This window comes from Vanellus vanellus (assembly GCF_965231255.1).
Source record: "Vanellus vanellus genome assembly, chromosome: 6".
NCBI classification, from domain to species: domain Eukaryota; kingdom Metazoa; phylum Chordata; class Aves; order Charadriiformes; family Charadriidae; genus Vanellus; species Vanellus vanellus.
Genome location: NC_138911.1, coordinates 56,333,584 through 56,355,789, shown reverse-complemented (window position 1 = coordinate 56,355,789; position 22,206 = coordinate 56,333,584). Strand labels below are relative to the sequence as shown.

General features: G+C 43.3%; 1 protein-coding gene across 1 annotated transcript in view; it reads right to left on the bottom strand.

Moving 5' to 3' along the window:
- SYNE2 (spectrin repeat containing nuclear envelope protein 2) overlaps positions 1-22,206 on the bottom strand; it is a 207,543-nt gene that overhangs the window by 12,431 nt on the left and 172,906 nt on the right. The window contains 6 exon segments of the mRNA XM_082485681.1: positions 704-886; positions 1,354-1,504; positions 1,658-1,845; positions 5,361-5,523; positions 17,991-18,157; positions 19,137-19,295. Coding sequence (XP_082341807.1) covers positions 704-886; positions 1,354-1,504; positions 1,658-1,845; positions 5,361-5,523; positions 17,991-18,157; positions 19,137-19,295 — 1,011 coding nt within the window.

The following is a 22,206-nucleotide window of genomic DNA, read 5'->3' as shown; positions in this document are numbered from 1 at the left end:
CTCCTAACTGAACAGATCAAACCCCATCAGTGCTCTCACAGCCTCATCCACTGACTTTTAGGATCTAATAGTTTTCCCTATTAATTGCTTGCAGCACTGCTGTATTTAAATATCAGGCAGTGACAAGTTTCCCCCAGGGCACAGCACAGAATATCTGCCGAGAGATCAGTTTAACTGACAAGCAGGACACTTCTTTGATGTGTCACAAATACAATCTTCGACAACATTCAGGCAGAGAGCACAGCAGGAGCTGGTGACAGCAGCACGTCTCTCCATCACATCTACATGTTTAAAGCCTTGTAGATGAATCACAGCTTCGCATTAAGTAGAGCTCCGTTATAAACTCCAAAGCATATCTGCACTAGGGTCCTTTTGTCTCTCTGCCTCTTATTTATGGAAAGGTGCAAGTACATGAATGCATCCATCCATGACAGGACTGGATAAGAGGAGAGTGGGACAGGAGCAGTAAGGCCTGCAACACACCTTCCAAAATCTGCACCCATTCTTTCCTTTTGCTTCTTCAACTACCAAGAACATGTTTATGCCGTGTACTTGGTGACCTTTTCAGAGCTGCTCTCCTACAACTGGCAACTCAAGACACAAACCAACACAAGATATTTGCTCCAATACGTGTTTTGCCCTTGGGTAATTTCTACAGAAACTGGGAAGTGCTCCTCACTCTCTCACCCCACCGTGCAACTACCTTGAGTCTCCTCAGAATGGCAGCAACTCGTTTCTGGAGATTATCCCAGCGCTGGTTGCCTTCATGTACCATCTGCTTCAACTTGCTGGCTGCGTCAGTGCGGTTCTCGCGGGCAAGGCGCCTGTACTGCTTATTGATCAGCTCCAACTGAGTAAGTCGTTCATGAACATGCAGTTGGAATGCCTGCAAGGCAAACCAAGGAACTCAGTTAGCTTGCTGATAAGAGAAGGGATCTAGATGATACTATCCATCAAGAGAGATGATGATGCCCTCCCCTTAAAAACAGACCTTCCAACTGCAAAATTAAATCCAGAGAAGGACTCATATTTTAAATCATTTGATCGGACTTAGTTCATTAGGAAAAGGAAGGAAAAAAAAAAACAAACAACCCACAAAGCAAATATTTAACTTACTAGCAGGATCTTGTTAGTTCAGAGAATTGGATTCTCCACATTATATTTTTAATTCTGGAGACAAATAAATCAGCCAGATACCTAGTAGCCACACACTGTCCAAATTATTTATTTACTACCCACACCTGAACTGGTGTTTTTCAGTGATCCAGGCATTTCACACAGACAATAAGTATTTAACAGTCTGACAATCCAGCCTGCTCCTGAGCAGAAAAAAAAAGAAGTTAAAAAATTCACCTCAAATTTCTTCAGCTCCTCCTTTGCATGTGTGTACAAAACCTCTGAAGAAAAAGGCTTAGCTGCTATCCATTCAGATGATTTTAGCCAATCTTCAAAGCTTGAATAGTCGTCCAAAAACCTCTGCCATAGGCGCCAGGTTTCCTCGATTCTGAGAGGGAGATGCAAAAATGGAAAGGTTTTATCACAAGCTAACTATTAATTTTAGAATTTTTTTCAAAATTCAGTTTGTGGCAAAAGCTACAGCGTTTCTTTAAAATGTTGCCACAGACTTCTCTAGGAGGGGTAAGAAAAAGAGACTTACTTCATTCGCCTTTCCATAGACATGGCGCAAATGTTTCTCCACTGTCTGTCCAAACTCCTGGTAGTCTGCTGGATGGAGTCACACTCTGTCTCATTAGCACACGCGTCTGAATCGTGTAGCAGGACTTCACAAATATTAAACACTGATTCCACCCCTGCAGTGTGTTGCTCTATATCTCGTTGCAGATCCTGCCATTGCAAAAGAATAGCTTGAGTAGAGGGAAACACGCATGGCTAGACTTCAGACATACCCTTTCAAAATGCTGCAGAGGATGAGGAAAGAGCAATTTGCGTGTCAGGAAAAGCTTATTTAGCTTTAGAAAACAGACTTGCAAGATGAGCTGTGCAGATGACAGGGTGACAAGTTAGGACAGAACTGCCACGCAAAAAGGGGTTGTCCAGCTTTGGTTTCTCAGTGAAAGCTCAATCTTCTCATTAACAGCCTGGACAATTTTAATGTGCTTTCAAAATCCAAACCTTACAAATATCATAAACACATACTTACTAATTTTGACAGTACAAGGTGACAGTGTCTCACATCAGCTTACTACACTTGACAGAGAACTCGTAGTACAGTTCATGTACTTTAGTAACTCTATGATCACAGGCTGATATCGTGAAACCCAGCACGCAAGTAGCTGGTGTTACACTAGTTATTCCCTCTTGTAAAGCTCCTATTTGGACAGACTATTTTAAAGGGCCTGGCAAAGACCCTTTGTCTAACCTACACTACCTATTTCTTTGCCAGAGCCTGCACCTCCACCATACTCTGGCCTCTTGTTCTGTACCTATAACTACTCCTAAAGTCAATGTAATTGAATAACAGAAAAAGAAAGCCTTATCTAAATAGTTCTCATTAAAAAGGCAGCTCTGTACAATGCTGCCAACTGTAAATATTAATGAAATTACAATGCCCACTACATTTCCATGTCTTCGACCCATTTCTGGCTTTCCTAATGAAGGATATGGAGACTTTTGCTTGAATAACACTAGAACAACAACAAACACAAATTAATATTTTACTGGCAATAGCGAACAGGAACATCCATTAAATGGTATTGCTGATTTTAATGAACAGATAAAGCAGAACTGGTTTTGCTTTAGACTTACAAAACCCAAACAAAATAAAACAAACAAAAAAGCTCCAAAACAGACACAGCTTGTAGTAAATCCAAAAGGAGTTGAAGGAAGATTTTCCCAGAAGTCAATAAGCTGCAAGGAGTTGAGTATCACCTAGTGGCAGTCTTCAGTGGTGTTACCTGTGTGTACCTGCAAGGGCTAAGCCATAAATGGTCAAATTTTGGCTTGTGGGATTTGTGGTAATGTACAGCTTTAAGGAATGCAGAAGCCAAAATTTTGGGTAATTAAGGATTCACAGCTGTTTTCTCAGCAAGATGCAGCAGTGTCCTTTTAACACAGGTGCTACATCTGAGAGCATCACTACTTGTACCTGGAGAGACTATTCTGAATTCATTAAATTACACTGGATTTACAGCTGTATTAGTGAAAATGAGGATTTGGACCACAGATTACAAATCCATTCCACTTGCACTATGTTAATATTGCTGATGTGATTCCATTACTTTTGGCCATGCCTAGGTTCATGGAATAACCCTAGACAGAATCCTTGCTGTTTTTCAAGCTGTTATTCCAAATGACTTGACTGCATTATGGCACAACAAACGCAAAAAAATAAGTAATGGGGTCAAGAACGTACATTGAGCCCAAAAAGGTACTTTTCCTTCAACTCCGCACAGCATTGCCCAGAGAGAGACTATATGCTGCCAGACTTCTGCATTAGTGAAACAGCTTTGAAATCTTAAAGTTAATATTATTCACGTTTTAATCTTCATCCTTTAATTGAACAAACATGCCATAAAACATCTCCGTGGATGCACAATGCTTTTAAATGTCATTATTCAAGACTGAACAAGTAAAGCTTTTCCAGTCATGGTTGTCAAATAAAAGAAGCCTGTAGGGCACATTTCTCACCATCACTCTGCTCTTGCTGAAACAATTGTTCAGATAAAACCAGGAAAGACCTTTTTACTTGTTGCATTCAGATAAAGGTTTCTCTAATGCAGAGCAAAAGAGGCTTTTTTCAGCTGTGGTCTTTTTAGTCAGCACAGTCTTCTCACACTCAGCCTGCTAAAAGGTTACAGTAGAAAGAGTCTAGAGGTGCCCAGAGGCCTGTGTTTGAAACAGAATCCAAACAACAAAGCAGTAAGTAGCTCTGAGCAGCAAGTGGTGGCTCTTACAGTGAGCTGAAGATTGAATGCTCATAACAAAAATAAATAAGTTTGGACACAATTCCTTTGTGCCCCACATTCTTCTCTGCCTGGCAATTTATCACAGCCTTTGAGAATGCCTGGATAGGGAGAAAATATTTCCTTGTTGTTTATGTGATCATTCACAATGCAGATGAAACCATTAGATGCACTGGGCCAAGACTTCTCCTGTTCGACCAGCATCTTGCAGTGGAGTTGGCAGGAGCTAGCTCCACTCCTATGGCAGAGGGGCTGGCCCTTCCCACAATGTCTGGGATATAAGTGGATGGAGAGCCATATCAACCAGCAGGGAACACAGTACTCGGGTCTGGGTCACTCAGGGATCTTTCCTTAGACACAAAAGCAGCAGCCAGAGATAGAGAAGATGGGAAGGATGGGAAGAACACCCATAGGTGTTCTTAAAGGCAGATGCCATAAAGCTTCCATGCTTGACAGCTTTATTCTTGATCCTCAGTTTCAGGGCAAATGTTCTTGTTTAACACAAAGGCCAGATGACAGCCATGGTCGTTCTCAGACTTCTCAAGGAGGCACTTTGAACCTGGGCAGACTTATAGCACAGCCCTGAACAAAGGCTGACTCCACGAAAAAGTCAGTGCTTTGAAGAAGTTCCTTTTCCTTCCCTTGCTGCTGAAGAGAGAAGTTTTCTCCAGGACTATCTAACTCATCTCACACTTCCACTTGGCTAGGATAGCTGGCATGTTCAGCTGTGCCCAATCCTTGACATCTCCAGCACTTAAAACTAGCATAGATCCTTAAGATCCCCCAGGTAAGCAACTGTCTCAGATAAACACCTACATATGCTCAACCAGCACCTGACGGTGCTAGGTTGGTTCCCACTTATGTCTCAGCAGGATTCACGCACCATCTAACTCAGCCCTGAGGGGATCTTCAGAGCCTGCTTACTGGATCAGGCCTCAGTCAAAGGTGTGTTTGCACAAGTCCACCCTCCAAAGCTGCTGTCTGCAAGGAGGGGAAGAGAACTGAGGTATTGAGGGCAATACATCAAATCACAGCACTTAAATCTGTCACAGCCAGTTTGCAGGAGACCTGGCATTCACGCCTTGTCAGCCTACATCACCCTCAAGGATTTTGCGCACTGTCTGTGCCCTGCCTAGCCCTTATGAAGTCTGCTGTACTTAACTGAGCAAACTATCAAATGTAAAAATGCTTTTGTTTGTATTGTGCATGTTTTTGTTGGGTGGAGGGGGGAAGGGAGAAGTGGGGGTAAGTCAACACAATACTTAAATTACAGCAAGCAAATAAAAATTTTCCATGTAACGCATCTTGGCAGGGACGTGCTGTGATAAGCACAGTTAGAAGGCCTTGCTAAAGAAAAGAAACAGGTGATTTTAAACTAGGACCAATTGTAATCAGCAGCATTTTAGCTCATTTACTCTGGCTGTTCCTATTTCCCACCTGCTGTTCTGCCAGTCTCTTCTGGATTTCTTGGTCATCACAGACGTCATAAACAACAGGTTTGGAAAGCTCAGACTCAATCTGGGCCAACCAGGTGCGAAGGTTACTCATGTTTTTGTCCAATAGTTGTATAAAAGCAAGTGTTTCCTTCAGTTTCTTCACCCTAAGCAAACCAGGAAGAACATTTTTGTTACAAAGATCTGCAATCGGTAGAAATGATGTTAGCAGAAGGTGATGACAAGCATGGCTTTATGAAGCACTTACTGTCGCACCAAGCTGTTGCCTGTAAATCAGAGTCATGTTTTAGTCAAAACCTACCTAAATTGGCTCAGCAGGCTCTGCTCTACAGCTGCAGGAAGGTCTTACGTGAGTTCTTTAATGAAAATATATGAGGAGAGTGAATTTTTGTAGCCTCATTCATCTGCTAGTGAGCTCTTCTGTCAGTTCTTGGACATTTGTCTAAGTGGGAGTTAGTACCATAACATGCTGCAGCTAAACTAAAATGGATATTTATGGTCTGTTTTTCCTGCTGTGAATTACATTCCGTGTCTTCTTCAGCAACCAACAGGCACACTCTACTCAGGAAGGTACCACTCTGCCAACAGAGGCAGAATTTGCCCAAACCACAGGTCCAACACCCTGGGCAAATGGATGCTGACAGGAGAGGAGAAGGCCGGAACCACGGCCACTGTAGAACTTACAGTGCCATTACATTAAAAGCTCTTCTAAATAACATGCTGAAAAGTGCACAGATGTGCCAGACCCTCCTGGTGGGTGAAAATAAAAAAAAAAACAATCCTGAAGAGGGAGAATATCTGACGGCTAGACAGAGCCGTGCAGCAGACAAGCAAATGAACCACCGAGACCATTTACTTTTCCTACAGCTGTCTGTAGCACAGCTCTCAAACTGCAGACAAACTTTTCTTTATTTCTAGCCTTCATAGCATATTTCCATGTCAAAACCCCTTTTCAGCCCCTCAAATTATCCAAGTAGCCTGTTTGTAGTTTTTTGGCAAATTTGTCCCCATGTGTTGGAGGAATATTTGTTAAACTACCTCACTGCTCTCACTTTTCCTTGAAATTCTCATTTATTGCAATTTCCAACAAAAATTACTAGAAAGCCCAACACTGGCGTGACATCTCTTCTGACTTCAGATTGGCATCAGAGCTTGCCATCTAGACCTTGTAGTTAATTGAGAAAAAAATAAATAATCTAGATCATTATTTCCATCAGACCTGTCCTAAACATCCAGATCACAAGATGAGATGAACTGTAACAAAAAGCACATATCTCTCTCCATGAACGGCAACAGTCTGCCCTGCAGTACTACAAACATCAGCACTACAGATCCTGAAGTCACGTGAAATCGTTGCACCGGTGCCCTGAGGAGAACCCCCTTCAGCCTGCATCGCTTCCCCGTGCTGTACTCATGGCTGCTTGCATCCCTCTGTTGTCTAGTTCTGGCCCTGTGCCTTGGGATGGATTTCAGGACCTTGCATGTGACTTTTAAAATGCAAATTTCTGAATTAAACCCCAAGCTATTGCCTGATCTAGCAACTACTCAGATGAGTCTCATCATCTAAGTCAAGTGCAGTACAAAAAGTTGAAGTATGCATCGTGACAAGGCCAAAATATCTGCCATTCATTAGCCACCATGACCTATTTGCCAAACTGCAGGGAACTCACCAGCTAAACAAAACCAGCAGCTGGGACTGGAAGGGCAACTTGTATAAGGGGATCACTGCATGTCCCAAAATGCAGGGGACTGTTGAGGGGGTCTGAGATGAATGTTCATGTACTTGGCAACACTAGCGTTGTACAAGGTAGGGCTGGGGCAGGGTAGGGGGGATGTGATGTCATCTAGTGCAGGCAGGGAGAGATTACACCAAGACAGAAGTACCCTGATTAGGTACCTGGATGCTGGCTTCATGCAAAGGACCTGCCTCCTCCTTGCAAGCAAAACGAGTAGTTTCCTGGCCCACCATCTTGCCTGCTGCCAAAACATCCTAGCAAGCTTTAGAGGAGAGAGATCCAAACTGCCTGTGACTGAGTGACTTTTGCAGTTGCCTCTTGTGGCATATGATACAACAACAGAAGATACGCTGGACGGCTAATCCACAATGAACATGCCACTCTGTAAGCGACAACTGATCTTATTAGCAACCTTAAGGTAATAAAAGAGGATAGGTATGTCAGCTAGATACTTGATTTAGGGTAAAGCAGTTATGGAGGAGATGTGGGAATGATCCTGCTGGAGTGTTCAGTTTTATTGGTTACTGTGAAGGTACAGAGTAACGTCAGCAAATTTAGAGTCCCATATGAATTATCATCACAGGAAGCAGCTTTCCCTACCTCTTGTCCCAAAAGGACCAGGCAGTACTTTCAATGTTTTATGAGGAGAGAAGATGACAATACTCCTGGCAGGTATTCAGCAACTCCACACTCTCCTAAATGTAAAATTAGTCTTGTCTGCTTGATGCAACTCTGCAAGCCAGCCTGAAGGATTTAGCACAAGTCCATGGTCCACCTTGTCACTACCTTGCACCCACAAAGCCACTGATACTGGTGTAAAGCACAAAGCAGCTACCTCTGCCCCTTTACACTGATGGTGCTTCCCACCACTGCAGCTGAGAGGAAGCCACAGGATGACAAAAGCATTTAGCTGCTCTCACTTTCCTTAACAACCTCTTTTCAGAGCTCTGCACCCAAGTTCAACCCTGTATGCAGAAGGCATCTGGCTCCAAATCGAACAGCAGCTATATAAATCTTCCTGCTTCTGGTTCTAATTCCATTATTTGGTACTCAACAAACATCTCATATTCCAGTAACTGTACAGCATTTTCTTGTGCTATCATGGGCTGGTAGTAATTTACCCAGGAGATCTAATTCCCCCTCAGACTTCTCTGCTGCTCCTGTCCCAGCAGTCAATTTGGATCCACTTGGTTATACTGTTCAGCAGTGCCTGTGGCTCCCTAGCACATGCAACTCAAAGACAGGCAACTCAGGAGCCCTCTCCCTGGAGAGGTGGGACAGTACAGGCTGTGTGTTGAGCACTAAAAGGAAGAACCACTAGAAGAGCCAGGCTTGAGGAAGAGTCTTGAGCCAAACATCTATGGCGTCGCATTGTTAATTCTGCATGACTTCAGGCCACTCAGGAGGAAAGCAAGGCTAGATTGCTGCACTGTTCCTGACTGTATCCAGTGGCAAATTCATTCTCTGCATATTCTATGATGTTCCCCACTAGTGCTTTGGAAACGTCTCTCTGATGACTTGCAAGAGATGCCCATGTTGGGATCATCTGATGCTGCAGCTGACCTGCTGAGACCACAGCTTATTGTGCTGTTCAGTATCATCTCTCTGCTTCCCTGTACTCCCTTCTCTCTATCCACGTGTCCTATTCCTGAAGTTGCATTACAGAAAAATTCATGGGTTGCAAGACATCTTTCTTCAGTCTACATAGCGGATAACAGGTAGGCGAACACAGCCAAGGAAGTCCAATGCAAAACCAAGGGATATTAGATTATAAATAAATGTCTATTACTGACAGCACATTCAATAAATTTAGAAAGCAACAGTTTTAGAATCCAAGTGGGGTTTTGCACCAAAAAAACCCTCCAAGAACATTATTTTGGCTTAGAAATTCAAAATTCAAGTTACAGATATTACCATAAATACGTGGGTCTTTATCTTCTAGTGTTACTAGAAGCAACAGTCTCAAAGACAGCATCACTGTGATACTGGAAACTTGTATTTACTTTCTAGGAACTGCCGTTACAGACATACCACTGTAATTAAGTAGTTTGTTACATATTCTGGATAGAATATGGCATTTGTCAGTCATTTAATCACCCTTATTACTCTAAGTTATTAATCTCAAACTTGAGCTAAGCAGCCAGAGAAGAATAAAAACCTAACAGAAGTTCACATCAATGCAGTGTGTAATCAGGAAGTCAGTCTTGTCCAGATGTTCACATTAGTTGATCTGCTCTTGTTGCAGTCAGTGGTCACAGAGCCCAAGGTAAAAGGTAGGGTTCTACACTGAAACAACAAGTGAAATGATGAAAAATTTGAGCATCTTTCTCGAGCACCCTCATCTTACACAGAAGACACAGGGAACTGCCATTTAGCTGGCTACAGCTCAAAGAAAAATGTAAAATAGACTAATTACAGCCATAAAAGTCTTACATTTGCAACAACTGTTCTCAGATGCATTTCTGCACACTGCAAGTATTCTTGCAAATTATCTGCTCTTTGCATGAAAGAATCGCCATGAACTCTTTTGAGATGCATCCTGAAGGGACCATTTCCGGAAAGACAGGCCTCCTGGATGGGGGTGCACAGCCACCAAGCCTGGGGGCAAAAAGCTCCCCCCACATCCAGGTGGCCAAACATCCAGCACGCAGTGAATTCACAACAATAAAAGTTCAAGGGCAGCAAAGGAAACGAGCTCCTCCCAGTTACCCAGAAGGTGGAAGAGGCTGCCACCACTGTTGATTGAATTTTTCCTCTACAAAGTGTAATTCTCAAGTTATTTGGTCAAACAGGCAAGACTTACTGTTTACCGAATAAAGGCCTACCTATCCGTAGTTCAATTCCCCAATGAGAACTCAGCTGCCACCATTTAACATGCCCCCAGAAGCAAAAAAAAAAAAGTAATAATTTTAGAAATCCAACAAATTAACCACTAATCTAAAAAAACCCAACAAATTCAAACATCTCTTGTACTGTGCAATGGGTCCAGCTTAAAAGATATCCTGATTCAAAACAGTGCTTAGACATACACATAAGATGCCTGGGATAAGCCAAACAAAGCCAGTTTCTAAATGTCTTAATCTTTACACCAAAATAGAAGTGCCAGGAAAAGAACAAAACTAGTAGATTATAACTAAAAGCTGGCTGCAAAAGTGAACAGAAGGACTAACTGACCTGACTCGAGATTGGATTTGGGTCTTAATACCCTCAATGAAGTTGCCAGCATTGGGTTACAAGAGAAATGCATTAAGCTATTTCAGGCTGAATCATTGCATAACCCCACAAATACACAGAATATTTTGTAGTAACTGCTCAGGAAATAGCTAGCAGTACAAGACACTTTCAGGTTGACTGAAATGTATTCACACAAACATAAAGAATTACAAAATGACTGCCAATTGCATTGCATCAGCTGTCAAAATGCTGCAGGAAAACGTACAGGGAAGCTCAAATAAGGTAATAAATAACATTCAAATTTTAGTGTCTGAAGGAAAGAAAAACATCCTGACATATATTCCAAACTCTCCTTCACTTTTCATCAGAAAAGACACTACATACATTTGTTTTTAACCAAAGAGGAGCTGGAATTGCCCTGCCTGCTGACAGAATTGTTTACAAGCTGGTAAGGCAAATGAGATGCACAACCCAGGAAACCTTTGTTCAGTAAGTTGCAAGGGTGAGCTTAAGCCATGTGAGGGACAAAAGACCCAATTTGGGGAGGTGATGTCAAAGGCAAATTTTAGGCCTTCGTATAAAATGCAAGGACGTTTCTCTGCACAACACCCGGCCCTGGTACAATGGGAGGAAGTCCCCGTGTCCGTGGGTTGTGTTAGCACTGTGAGCAGAGCAAACAGCGGGTTCGCCGGAGGAGGCTTTTCTCGCGTTAGCCTGCCGGCGAGTCCAAAACGTTGTTGTTGCAGATCTCCACCGTCTTGGGTGCAAAAACCCCTCAAAGGCAGCTGATTTTAAGCGAGAGGCCCCTGAGCCCTATTCCTCCTGCTAACGCGCCGCATCTCCCACTCATCCACTTGTCCAAGGCGAATTGCAGGGAGCCACTGGCGCATCGGCACCGCAGTGCCCTCCCCCCCGCCGCCCAAGGTCCCGCTGCGCCAGCGATGCCTGCTCCAACAAAACCCACCCCGACCAAACCCCCAGCCGCTTACCAACATGGCACTTACGGTTCGAAAGAAAAAACCATTCCTCAGCTTGCAAATCCCAAGCTGCAAAGGGGACCGTCTGTTCGACCACGGCAGGCATGGAAGAGGAAACCCCTCCTCCACAGATGCCCTATTTATTCGCTGCTTTAGCATCCCGAGTAAGGGGGGGGGGGGGGGGAAGGCTCGCCCATCCTCCTCCCCGACCCCGAGCCGGGGAGCCACTGTAGCTCTCCCCAGTTTTAACCCCTACATTTTGGGTTGGTATTTTACCTGGCAAATGGCCGCATCCCTCCTCAGAACAAAACCACGAGACCTTTATTCTGACACAAGAGAATTAGCACGCGAAGAAGCGCACGCTGAGCGGCTGCCCGCGGCTGGCGACAAAAAGGTTGCAGGCTGGAGGCTTCGGCACCGAAAAAGGTAGATGCGGTGCTCATTTCTTGTGCGAAAGAGGGATTGGAGCCTCAGAGCCGGATGATTTGCAGTAGAGTCAATTTGAAGCGAACACAAAAAAATGAGAAAACGTACATCCACGCACAGGCACCACGCACACAGATGTATCCTTACTTCCCCTGCGTTCTTCTTTCTCGCCTTTACCATTATAGCCCAGGTATTTAAGTACGAATTAAATCTCCCACACACTAACCTGTCCTCTCTTTAACCTTCCAGTGCAGGGGGAAGGCCGCCAATGCAAGTAGCCTGTTACGCCGGAGGACAAAATAACCCCTAATCTTCATTTATGATATCATTCGTTTGTGGAAAAACACGCTGTCATGATTTTTGTGTGTTATGACTGCCAGAGATCACGGGGTGGGAAAAAAAGGCGGAAGTCAGAGAACCTTGAATTAAAAGTCACTCTCCACCCAGCCAATATCAGGAAAAAAATAAAGAAGTTATGATAATCCCACCAAAAATGCAAGGAATTATTATGAAACCAAGGGTTTTTCAGTGTTTGGGTAATCTCCTGCAGACCTGTGTTGGCTTGCCAATCGCTCACATTCAATACATGGCAGGATAAAAAGTGCCAGGGAAGACACCGCACACCGTGAGAGGGCTTCAAACATTTGCACAGGTAAATCACGCTTAGTCACTTCGACAGTTTAACCTGAGTACGGTCCAAGGAGGTTCAAAAATCCATTTGAAATGGTAGGTCTGAGAAAACAGGGAAATAACCTTCCCAGCTTGACAGGCAGACAGCGGGAACGGCGACCATGAGGATGACAAGTACTCCCTTTGCACAGCCAACTCCTCCCCCCGCTCCCGGTGCACCTCGGCACACATTGCATAACCAAAATAAGCTCAACCATCCTGCCTGATAGGATAATTAATTCTGTCACAGCTTTTGGACCAAAGAGAAGCGTAATCCATAAAGGACATGGAGCCTGGAGAACATGGAAAGAAAGCAAGCACCTTGCGAGTGAGATTTCAACTGTCCAGATTTTTTTTTGGCACCAAAATAGTGACAAGAATGAGATTTTAGAGTGGTACTGCCACAAACCAGTATAACGGCTGCATCATTTACCCAGGGGCCTCACTGCAGCATACTTTGGTTCCCTTGCCATACAATACTGACCTGCACCTATTTAAAAAGAGCTCTGAACACGGAGTGCACCCGCATCGACTGTGGGCTGCCCGGCCGCAGCTGCGACAGGGTAGGACAGCACACCAACACATGGTGTCCAAGGGTCTGCCCTGCCAAAAGGTAAGCAATGTGGTGGAAAATAAACAGAGACCAGCTGAGAAGCGGTATGAACTTGCTCACTCCCCATGTCTACCAAGCTGGGGCCACTGGAGCAGCTATCAGGGCAGCCCAGCTGCAGCGAGGGTGCAGGGTGGAAGGGGAAGCATAGAGCAGCAGTTCACTGGAGCTCCCCAATAAAACCTCCGTGGAGCCCCTACACAGCGCATGGTGGTGTCACTGGAGAGCTTCAACTCCCTCCTGTTTACTGCAACTTCAGCAGTTTCGTGCTGTTTGGGAATTTCAGCCGAGGTATGCAGGAAACCAGCTGAAAACACCTTGAATCCCCCAAGTTCGATGTGGGAAGGAAGGCACTGACTTTGGTTGTGGCAGTTTAAGATTTCTGGACCCTGAGGGCTGTCAGCTTGCAAACACAGGGAAAAGACCTAGTTGCCAAGCATTCACATTTAAAAGAACGAGAAGGCACATTTGGCCTTGCTAGCTTACCTGTATTTTCGTGCCAGCATTAAAGGCCACAGTCATTTGAACCCATTCCTGCTACATACACGAAAAACGTGCCTTTATCTACAAGGCTGAAAACATGGACCAGACCCACCAAGAAAGAAAATGCATCACAGTGTGCCCATAGCCAGAGCAGCTGAGAAATGGCATCCTCCTTCCACAGCTTCATGGCATTGAGAAGAGCTGCAGGATGCCAGGAGGTACAGAAATACAACATTTGTTACTGTAGGGACTAGTCTGCAGACCCAAAACTGCTGGAGGCAGCCCCTGATGAAGCCGGTGGCTTTAATGAAGGCTCAAGCACGGTCCAAACACTTTGCACAACCTCACACAGTGCAGACACCCTCCCACTTCATGTGGGTGCTCCTCTGGTCTGCCAGCAGTCAGAAGGCAAACGCTGCCCTGCTGGGCAGGGTGGCAAAGTGTGGAGTTAGTACCCGTGGTGGACGAGCCAGGGAAGGACACTGAGGGACATGGCTGTGCACAACAGAGATGTAAATTCCACCCTATGGGGGTTTTAGCTGCCTACAACCCATGTGCAGCCTGTGCACTCCCTCTCCTACTGTTTCACACCTTCATTTGGGTGTATGTGCAAGCACGCAGTGGTTTCTTCTGGCAGAGTGCTGCTATGAGGCTGGTGACGAGAGAACAAAAGCAAGAGATTTTGTGTGTCCATTTTTACAGTCAGCACAATGCTCCCTTTCTGCCTGTTAGTATGTTTGCATTCCCCCTCTGTCAACAGAGACTTCAGCACAAGAACCTCCCCGGTAGGAGTATCTTCCAAGCTGAACAGAAATTCATTTGTTCTCCTTTCCAGGCATGCTAATATCTTGATGGTTACTTTATCACACCAGAATTAACATTTGGACACTTTTCCAAGTTTGCACCAAGCCACCCTCCGGCTGCAACACATGCAGCAAAGCTTTTGTCACCACACAAGACGAGCATAGACACATAATGAAAGTGTTAAGTCCTGCAAGTGCAGCCATATGGCAAATCTGAGCTTGTCAACATGAACTAAGAGAATCACTTCAAGAACTAAATGGAGAGCTCACCTAATTTGGCCATCTGTCCCAGGATGTTTATTGGTTTAAAAAGGTGAAATAAGCTATCAGGAGGAATGCTCTGTATTGATAGTTTGGCTCGAGACTGGTTTGGCTTCATGTCTGTATCACAGAGACATATACTGCACTACAGAAAAGATAACGTTAGTCAGGTTGCAGGGTCAACTATGGAGACGCTAGAAACCACAGAACCGAAATTGCCTATAAATCTTGATTAGAGTCCCTTGTGGATATAGGTTATTTTATACTCTTTAACCACAGGATCATAAAGTGCTTGTCTACTAGAAAGATTCAGCACCCAGGATGGAGGATTGGCTTCAAACAGGCAGCTATTCAATGTACATTTTCTCCTTCTACTCAGTGTATGGCTCTGTATTTTACTTACTGCCCAATTCTTGCCCTGTCATGAAGACAGTGTGAGATTTGGTCCTTGCCTCTGGGACAGATGCCCACTGGTGGCCAGGGAAGCAGTGCAGTGGGCCGTGGTGCAAGTGCAAATAAAGGCAGCAGCTGGAAATGCATTTAACAGAAAGTGCTGAAGTTGTAGTATTTGTCAAAAAAAAAAAAAAAAAAAAAAAAAGCAGCTTCAAGTGGTTGCAGATTTGGCACCCAAAAACTCAGAAAACTTTCACTTCAATTTACTTGCTGCAGCTACTGACCTGAAAAGCCAGGAGCAAAACCACCTTGTCATTCCACAGAGGTGCCGTGAAAATACGTTCCTACAAGTAGTTTTTTTCAGGAGCAAGAAAAGATTGCCTGCCAGCTGCAGTCAAGATTCATCATTTTTCTCCAGGCAGCATTCTTGTACCTCCATTGCCAAACCCTCTAAGGCCTTGTGGTAGTTCTGCCCTGGACCATTTCCTCCATCCCTTTTATCTTCCTCAAGAAATGAAGCTGTGCCCAAAAAAAAGGGCTTCATCCAGGTATGCTGCCACAGCAGCAGTTGTGCAGCATTGCAGTCTCCTCTCCTCCATCGGGCAGCAGTGTGTGCACAGCCCATGCTGTGTACCATGCCCTACAGGCTCCAACCTCCCCGGAGCTAACCCATCCTGTCCATTGAATGAAACTGGTGATGGTGGATGTTTGAGATCCTGTGAAGATGCCTGGATTGTGACAGTTTCATGCAACAGGGCCAACATTAATTTTGCCAGCGCTATTTTCATGTGCTCTTTTAACACAGCTTAAATATGGGTGTTTTTTTAAGTTTTTGTAAAAACAAACTGAAAAGGCAGGAGACAGTCTACCAGCACAGGGCGTCACAATCCACGCTCACATTTCATCTTGCCTCCAGCTCCTTGCTCTGCTCCACTCCCCCATGAAGAGGCCCAACTTATGTCATATCTATAACCGGTAGAACTGCTGCCTCCTCCCCATCACCTGAGCCTCCCCTTTAGTGCCCCAAAGCATACCTGTGAGTGAGGTGGAAATTTCGGTCAACTGAAGTCTAATTTAATTCTGTCAGAATTCAATCTCAGCAGCAAGCCACCACCATAGCAGTGATCTCAAAACGGAAAGTCACAAGGTTGTGAACAGGGCAAAATAAACTCTTAGGACCATATTCGGATTCTGTTGTGAGTGTCTAGCCTAGTGATCATTTATCACTGAGCAGCCACCAACAGCCGAACTGTGAGCCAAGCCCAAGCAAGGCGGATTAGGTGAGGGAGGAGATGTGTTACACTCATGCTGCAAAATGCTGCAACATGCTGAACCTTTGTTAGCATTAAGTCCAAGCAGGACCACTGGGCTACCTGATAACTTTGGACCACTGAGGGACCAGCTTAGAACCATGCTTTGTCAGGTCCTTCTGGTTCTTTACCCTGGTCCCGAACACAAAGTCAATGGAAATCACAAGTAGAAGCTGGTATATTCCAGACCTTTTGGGGTAATAACACAGCAATGGTCATAAGGCATCACACCGACTCCCCAGTAGCTGCAATATCCACTTGGATATGCAATACTGGGAGTTACATTGATGCTCTATGCAAATCTGCATTAACATACCACAAAGCACCACCATCTCTGAAGATTTAAGACATACCGGGCAGACAAACAAGCACTCTGTTGTCACAGACTACTTGAATAAGACTGCCAGACCTCTCTAAATATCCCATCAGTTCTTTAGCATATCTTCTTAAAAATTACTAGAAATGTCCCATGTTTACCTCAGTTTTAAAATAGTGCATTGTAAGCTGCATTTAAAAATTGCTACAATTCAAAACTAACACACAGCATAACACAAATGATCATAAAAGTGTTTTAAAAGTTGTATGTTACTGTAAGATGAGAACAGAAAAAGTGCTGTTATGAAAGTGAAGCTTCTTTCCTATACCAGATCAAATACAAAGACACCTTGAGAAGAACCATTGCAAGACTATCTGCAAAGTGTTCAATCTTAAGAAGGCAGCTTCTACTTAATCATTCATGGCTCATGTGTCACCATTAATTCAGATCTCATTGCTGATTAAGATCCAGCACACTTAGCCTTGCATTGTCACAGCACAACTACCCGCTTCATCTCCCCCAAATGTTAACTGAGCAAGAGAGCTTCTGCAGGCCCAGAGAGAGGGGTTACAGGTGAAACAAAACCTTGGCAGAGAAGTTTAGACCAATACTAATTTGGTGGTAGGCTTATTATTTCTGGATTACTAATAAACTCAGGCAGGCAGTGAGATAGCTCAGCATCCGCCTCCCAAGCTGTGGTAGAAACTCAGCGATAATAGCGAAATGGGATCGTCTCAGTAAGGCTAATACTAAAATGGTCGTGATGTTCCTAACTCTGTCAAGTATAAGATGTTTAATCCTTTAAGAAGTAATTGCCTAGACTATGCAGGTTTTTGCTTTAATTTCAACCGATACTATTTTCCATTTCACCATCATGCTGAAGACTATGAATTTAAAAACTAAACCCCTTGTATGGTCTTCTGGTTGTTTTTAGGAACGAGACTGACTAAAGAAATACCAGTAATATTAAATGAAATTTCATACTTTTGAATGTAAAAAAAGAACGTTATCTGGTTGTCTACAAACACAAACGAGGAATCTATTCCCAAATTCTGTGCATTCAGATATAAGGTAAAATAGAAGTATGTCTTAGAACACAAGACTCTCCTAAGGAGCCAAATGAACTCCCACCATACACCCTTAAAATTAAGTTACAATTCAACACAAGCCACACAGAAATAACTTTGACTCTTCCTTTTACATACCTCCCATGATTAAAATTACATTGTATATGAATTCTTACACCCTGCCCTCTACCTTTCAATAAATTAAGGTATTTGGTGTCATAATACATCCACAAGGCATAACAAAAAACAATTAACTTCAGTTTAAATTGACTCTCAATAATAAATTTCAACAGAACTGAAAAGTCATGTCAGTCTGTTTCTGATGGTCAAGGACACTAGTAGCCTCTGACTTTTATCTCATATAAAACATTGAAAATAATTTTCTTACCGTGCTCCAATGACATCAAAGAGATGCTGCCATCGATCATTGATTTTGTTGAGTTTATCATCTATTTCTGCAACTCGGCTCCTGTTGCTAGCCTTGATTAGCTGATCGCCCATTTGTTTCAAGTGAAGCTTATTTTCACCCAACAGGTTTATTTCTTCCATGTAATCCTGATAAATATACACAAACATTGCTTAATTCCTGAGCAAAACAAAACAAAACAAAACTATCTGTTTCTTTTTCCACGTGTGTGATGTGAAGGCAGGTTTGGCTTGTTATGGCTGGGGTTTCTATGTAAGAATATAGAACTCTCATTTAAAACAAAAAAAAATCTGAATGGAAAAGCATTCTCAATAAAACCACTATGAAAATATAAGCAGCTTAAAGAATTACAAGTGCCAGGAGTAAGTACCCTAAAAATAGCAATGTTCTAAATTTGTTCTCTGTTTTCCTGATTTAACATAATTTTTCCATCATGCTACATCAAAAGAACCCAAATTCAAGTCTAGAATGGCTTTATTTTGCTGGTATTCTTATCCAGAGGAGATCTGGGATTAGATATTGAGACATTTAAACCCTGGGGAGGAACACTGCAGTTAAAAAATGGTCCAGTTTAAAATCAAGCTAATATAAAAGTATTAGAAAGCACTAACTGCACCGACTACCAAGGAGAAGGGGCAGAACTAGGTTTTATTTTTGGTTGTGGTAACTTGTTTGCTTGGCAAACCCTGTCCTTCAAGCTCTTCTTTGCCCTGTGACTACCAGTAGCGTAACCGCTGACCGGATGGAGGTTGTGAGAGCAGCGAGACGCTCCCAGGGCATCACATCCCCAGCAGGGAAAGCTCTGAGCAGTGCCACCTGTGCGTGTGTGCCCAACAACCCCAACTCCCCACATGCCCAATACTGCAACTCACATACATCATACTCCATGCCTAAATGCAGTCAGGTGGCATTTCTGTTTTGCATTATGCTCCAAGTCTGGACATCAAGAAGACAAGAGCTGAGGCTAGAAAAGCTCATCTCAAAAAAATCTGTATGTGCTAGTTTTATATCATGTATCGCTTCCGAGAGGCAAGGGAGAAATGAGGAATGGTATCTCTATAACAAGCTATCAGACTGCAATTGAAGAAAAGTGGCGTTAATACTTACCTTCTGCAATTTGTCTATCATGTCTTCAATGCTAACATCTGCAGTCTGCAACACTTTGCTTTCCATTTGTACCAGCCAGGAGCACAGCTCCTTATTCTTTTCATTGAACACAATCCAGGCATTGAGCCTGTCCTCGATCTCCTGCTTACGCTGAGACACCTATGGATGAGCACACACATTAATTGCTGGCAACATCTTTCTCAAGAAGAAAACCAGCAATTATGAGCCTTCTAATTTCTAGTCTGCATTTGATCGCAATTCCATTTTGAAGGAGCAGTTATCAAATATCTCCAGCTTTCTTTTCAAAGCCAGCACGCAGATTGTTATTACATCTTATTTTGGATAGCAGGGCCAAAAGTTGACTAGCAAACAGCAGATTCTCTCCCACAGAAGAATTAAACTGAGTGACAACTTTATAAATAATGAGCTTATATAAAAATTTAAATATTACTCAGTGAAAACCTGAAAATGCCAAACAAAGAATGAATATAAAATATATAATTACTACAGACTGTTTAATATGGTCTCATATCTAACACAAGGGAAAAAACACTGAGGTCAGTTCTTATTTTTCTGCAACTGTAAGAGATACTTTGCAACTACTGACTCTAATTATTTTATCTCTATAAAATCCTCCCTCTTTTCTTTCCATTTGCTCACCAGTTCTTGGAGGACTTCCAAGAAAAAAAATCAGCATCAAGAATCTATCCTTTTTATTGAAAACTACAGATTTTTTTTTTACTTAAAATTACATTTGACAGGACAGATAAACAAATTGTCTAGACAGGGAAATTAAGGTCTGATGCTGCCTGAACCAGCAAAGCTAATATCACTGCTCCAACATCTCAGAGAGAAGCAGGGTCACTCTTCTATTAGCTAATAGTACTTATTTCTTGCCAAGGGGTCTTAAAAATGTATTTGTATTAATTTATGTACTTTAATGGATTCCTGTGCTAAGATGTATGGGACAAAGGAACTGAAAAACGGTTTAAGTTCTACTAAACCGAAACAAGACAAACAAGTAACTCCTCACCCTCACCAATAAACTTTATGTAAAAACTGAGCATAACATTTTGCTTGCCTTGGCTGCAAATAGCCACTCTAAATACCCCCTCATGGCAGGAAACATACCCTCTTCACATCTAACATGCACCTTATACAGCATATGACTCCTTAAAACGCCATTACTGATTCTCCTAGACTAATTTCTAACACTACTTTGTACCTCAGAGTAAAGTTTAAGTGTGTAGTGCAGAAGCAAAACCAGCTCCACATAACACCAAGTTCAAAATAGGAGGCACCAAGTGATCTCTCACGATATTGCTTTTGTCCTTTAAATTCTGACTTTTTTAAAGGAGAGAAAGAGGAGGTGAAAATGATTTCTAAATCTTCCATGCTGATCTAAGCAAAGAGATGAGGCCGAAAGCACTGTCTTGGGACACAGGGAAGCAACCTCCAAAGTTCTCAATGGGAAGATGTCTGCTGGAGACCCCAGCGACCTCAGAAAGTCTCCCAAGAGGGCCTCTGCTCTGGGATGCTCCCTTGTACCTTCAGCCTCAGAGGTATGAAGGCTAAACCCCTCATGCTCCCTCTATCACCTGCAGCATCTCCTACATATGGAGGCAAGTTAACTTGGTCCATGGAAGAAGAGACTATGCATGCTAGTCTTTTAAAAAAACATCATTAAATCCTGAAATGATCCTGACTCCCATCTTTGCCTGCTAAGCACAGGGCAAGGCAGGATTTTAAGAGAAAGAAGCGCCTTTTAGCTGGCTAAGCAATACAGATTGGGGGTAAAACAAGAATGAGCCAAAAAATCCCAGACAAGCTTCTAGGAACATAAGCCCTTCAAGCTAGGCCTTGCTTTGAGCATCTTCTCCTCAGACCAGCTACCCCAGGATACCAGCTCCAGTTTCACATCCACAGCATGCTGCAGGAGCAATGTGGGCATTCCCAACGGAGGTTAAAAGAAAACCGAGGCCCAGGCATCCAACCCGTACAGTAGTGCTTGCTAGGACAGGATAGTTGCTGATATGAATTAGTTAAATCTTTGACCTACATGTGCCTTGCAAGGCCTGCAATGTAAACGCTAATCCCTTGAGTGCATCTGCTCACTGTGTTTGTGTCCCTGCCCAGTCCGGCACAGGCATCTGCCTGCCCGGCTCCCTCGGCTGCGACAGCTGCAGCCGCGTCTCGCTCTCAAAGGCTTTCTTTCACCTCTCTGCATTTATACTGCGGATTTTTTTTTTTTTTCCCCACACACTACATCTCGACTCCTCTAATTTGTTAGCCAAAACACAGCAGTTGTGCTAACAGCAGAAGCGATAAAGTCTGCTTTCCTACCCTCGTGTTCAGTGCTGAGCATCAGTGCAGGCTCTCCGGAGGCTCGTTAGGGCTGTGTAAACATTTCAGTATGTCCCTTCGCTGCAGCACTGAATAGATTCCTCCCAGTACAGATTTTTGCGTGCCTAACACAGTCACATTAATGTCACCCCTTTCTTTTCTCCAAGATAGACTGAAATAAATGTTGCTCCCTCAGGAAATGAAAATAGAAATTTTGAATAAAATCTGAACTTAAATTATTACAGGAAGTTACTACTTAGATAGACTGTAGTGGGGTACATACAAAAGATAGCTTAATTTTCAGGGCTGTCCACCACAGTTGAAACAGCAGGCATCAGCAGTTCACCAAAAAAGGAAAAACAACAAGTTCTCTCATTTATAGGCTTAACTACAGATTTCCATTAGGAAAATGGTTCAGGCATTTTGATTTAAAAATAACAGCCTATATTTCTCGGGGGGGATGGGGGGTGTCCCTGGAATTATTTTGAGTTCAGAAACAATTGACAGAGAAAACGCTGGTTGTAGATTAACCGTCCAGTTTAAGGCAAAGATATCAAATTCTTCTTTCTCATTGCAATGCAAAAAAATAAACCCAAATAACTATTTCATCACACCAAAGTTTGCGAAATAAGCATAGCTGTTCATTACTCTGGCAATATTCCCACTGAGATTGCTTTACCTTTGCCTGAGCAAAGGTCAGACACAAAATACTAACTCGCTTCAATAC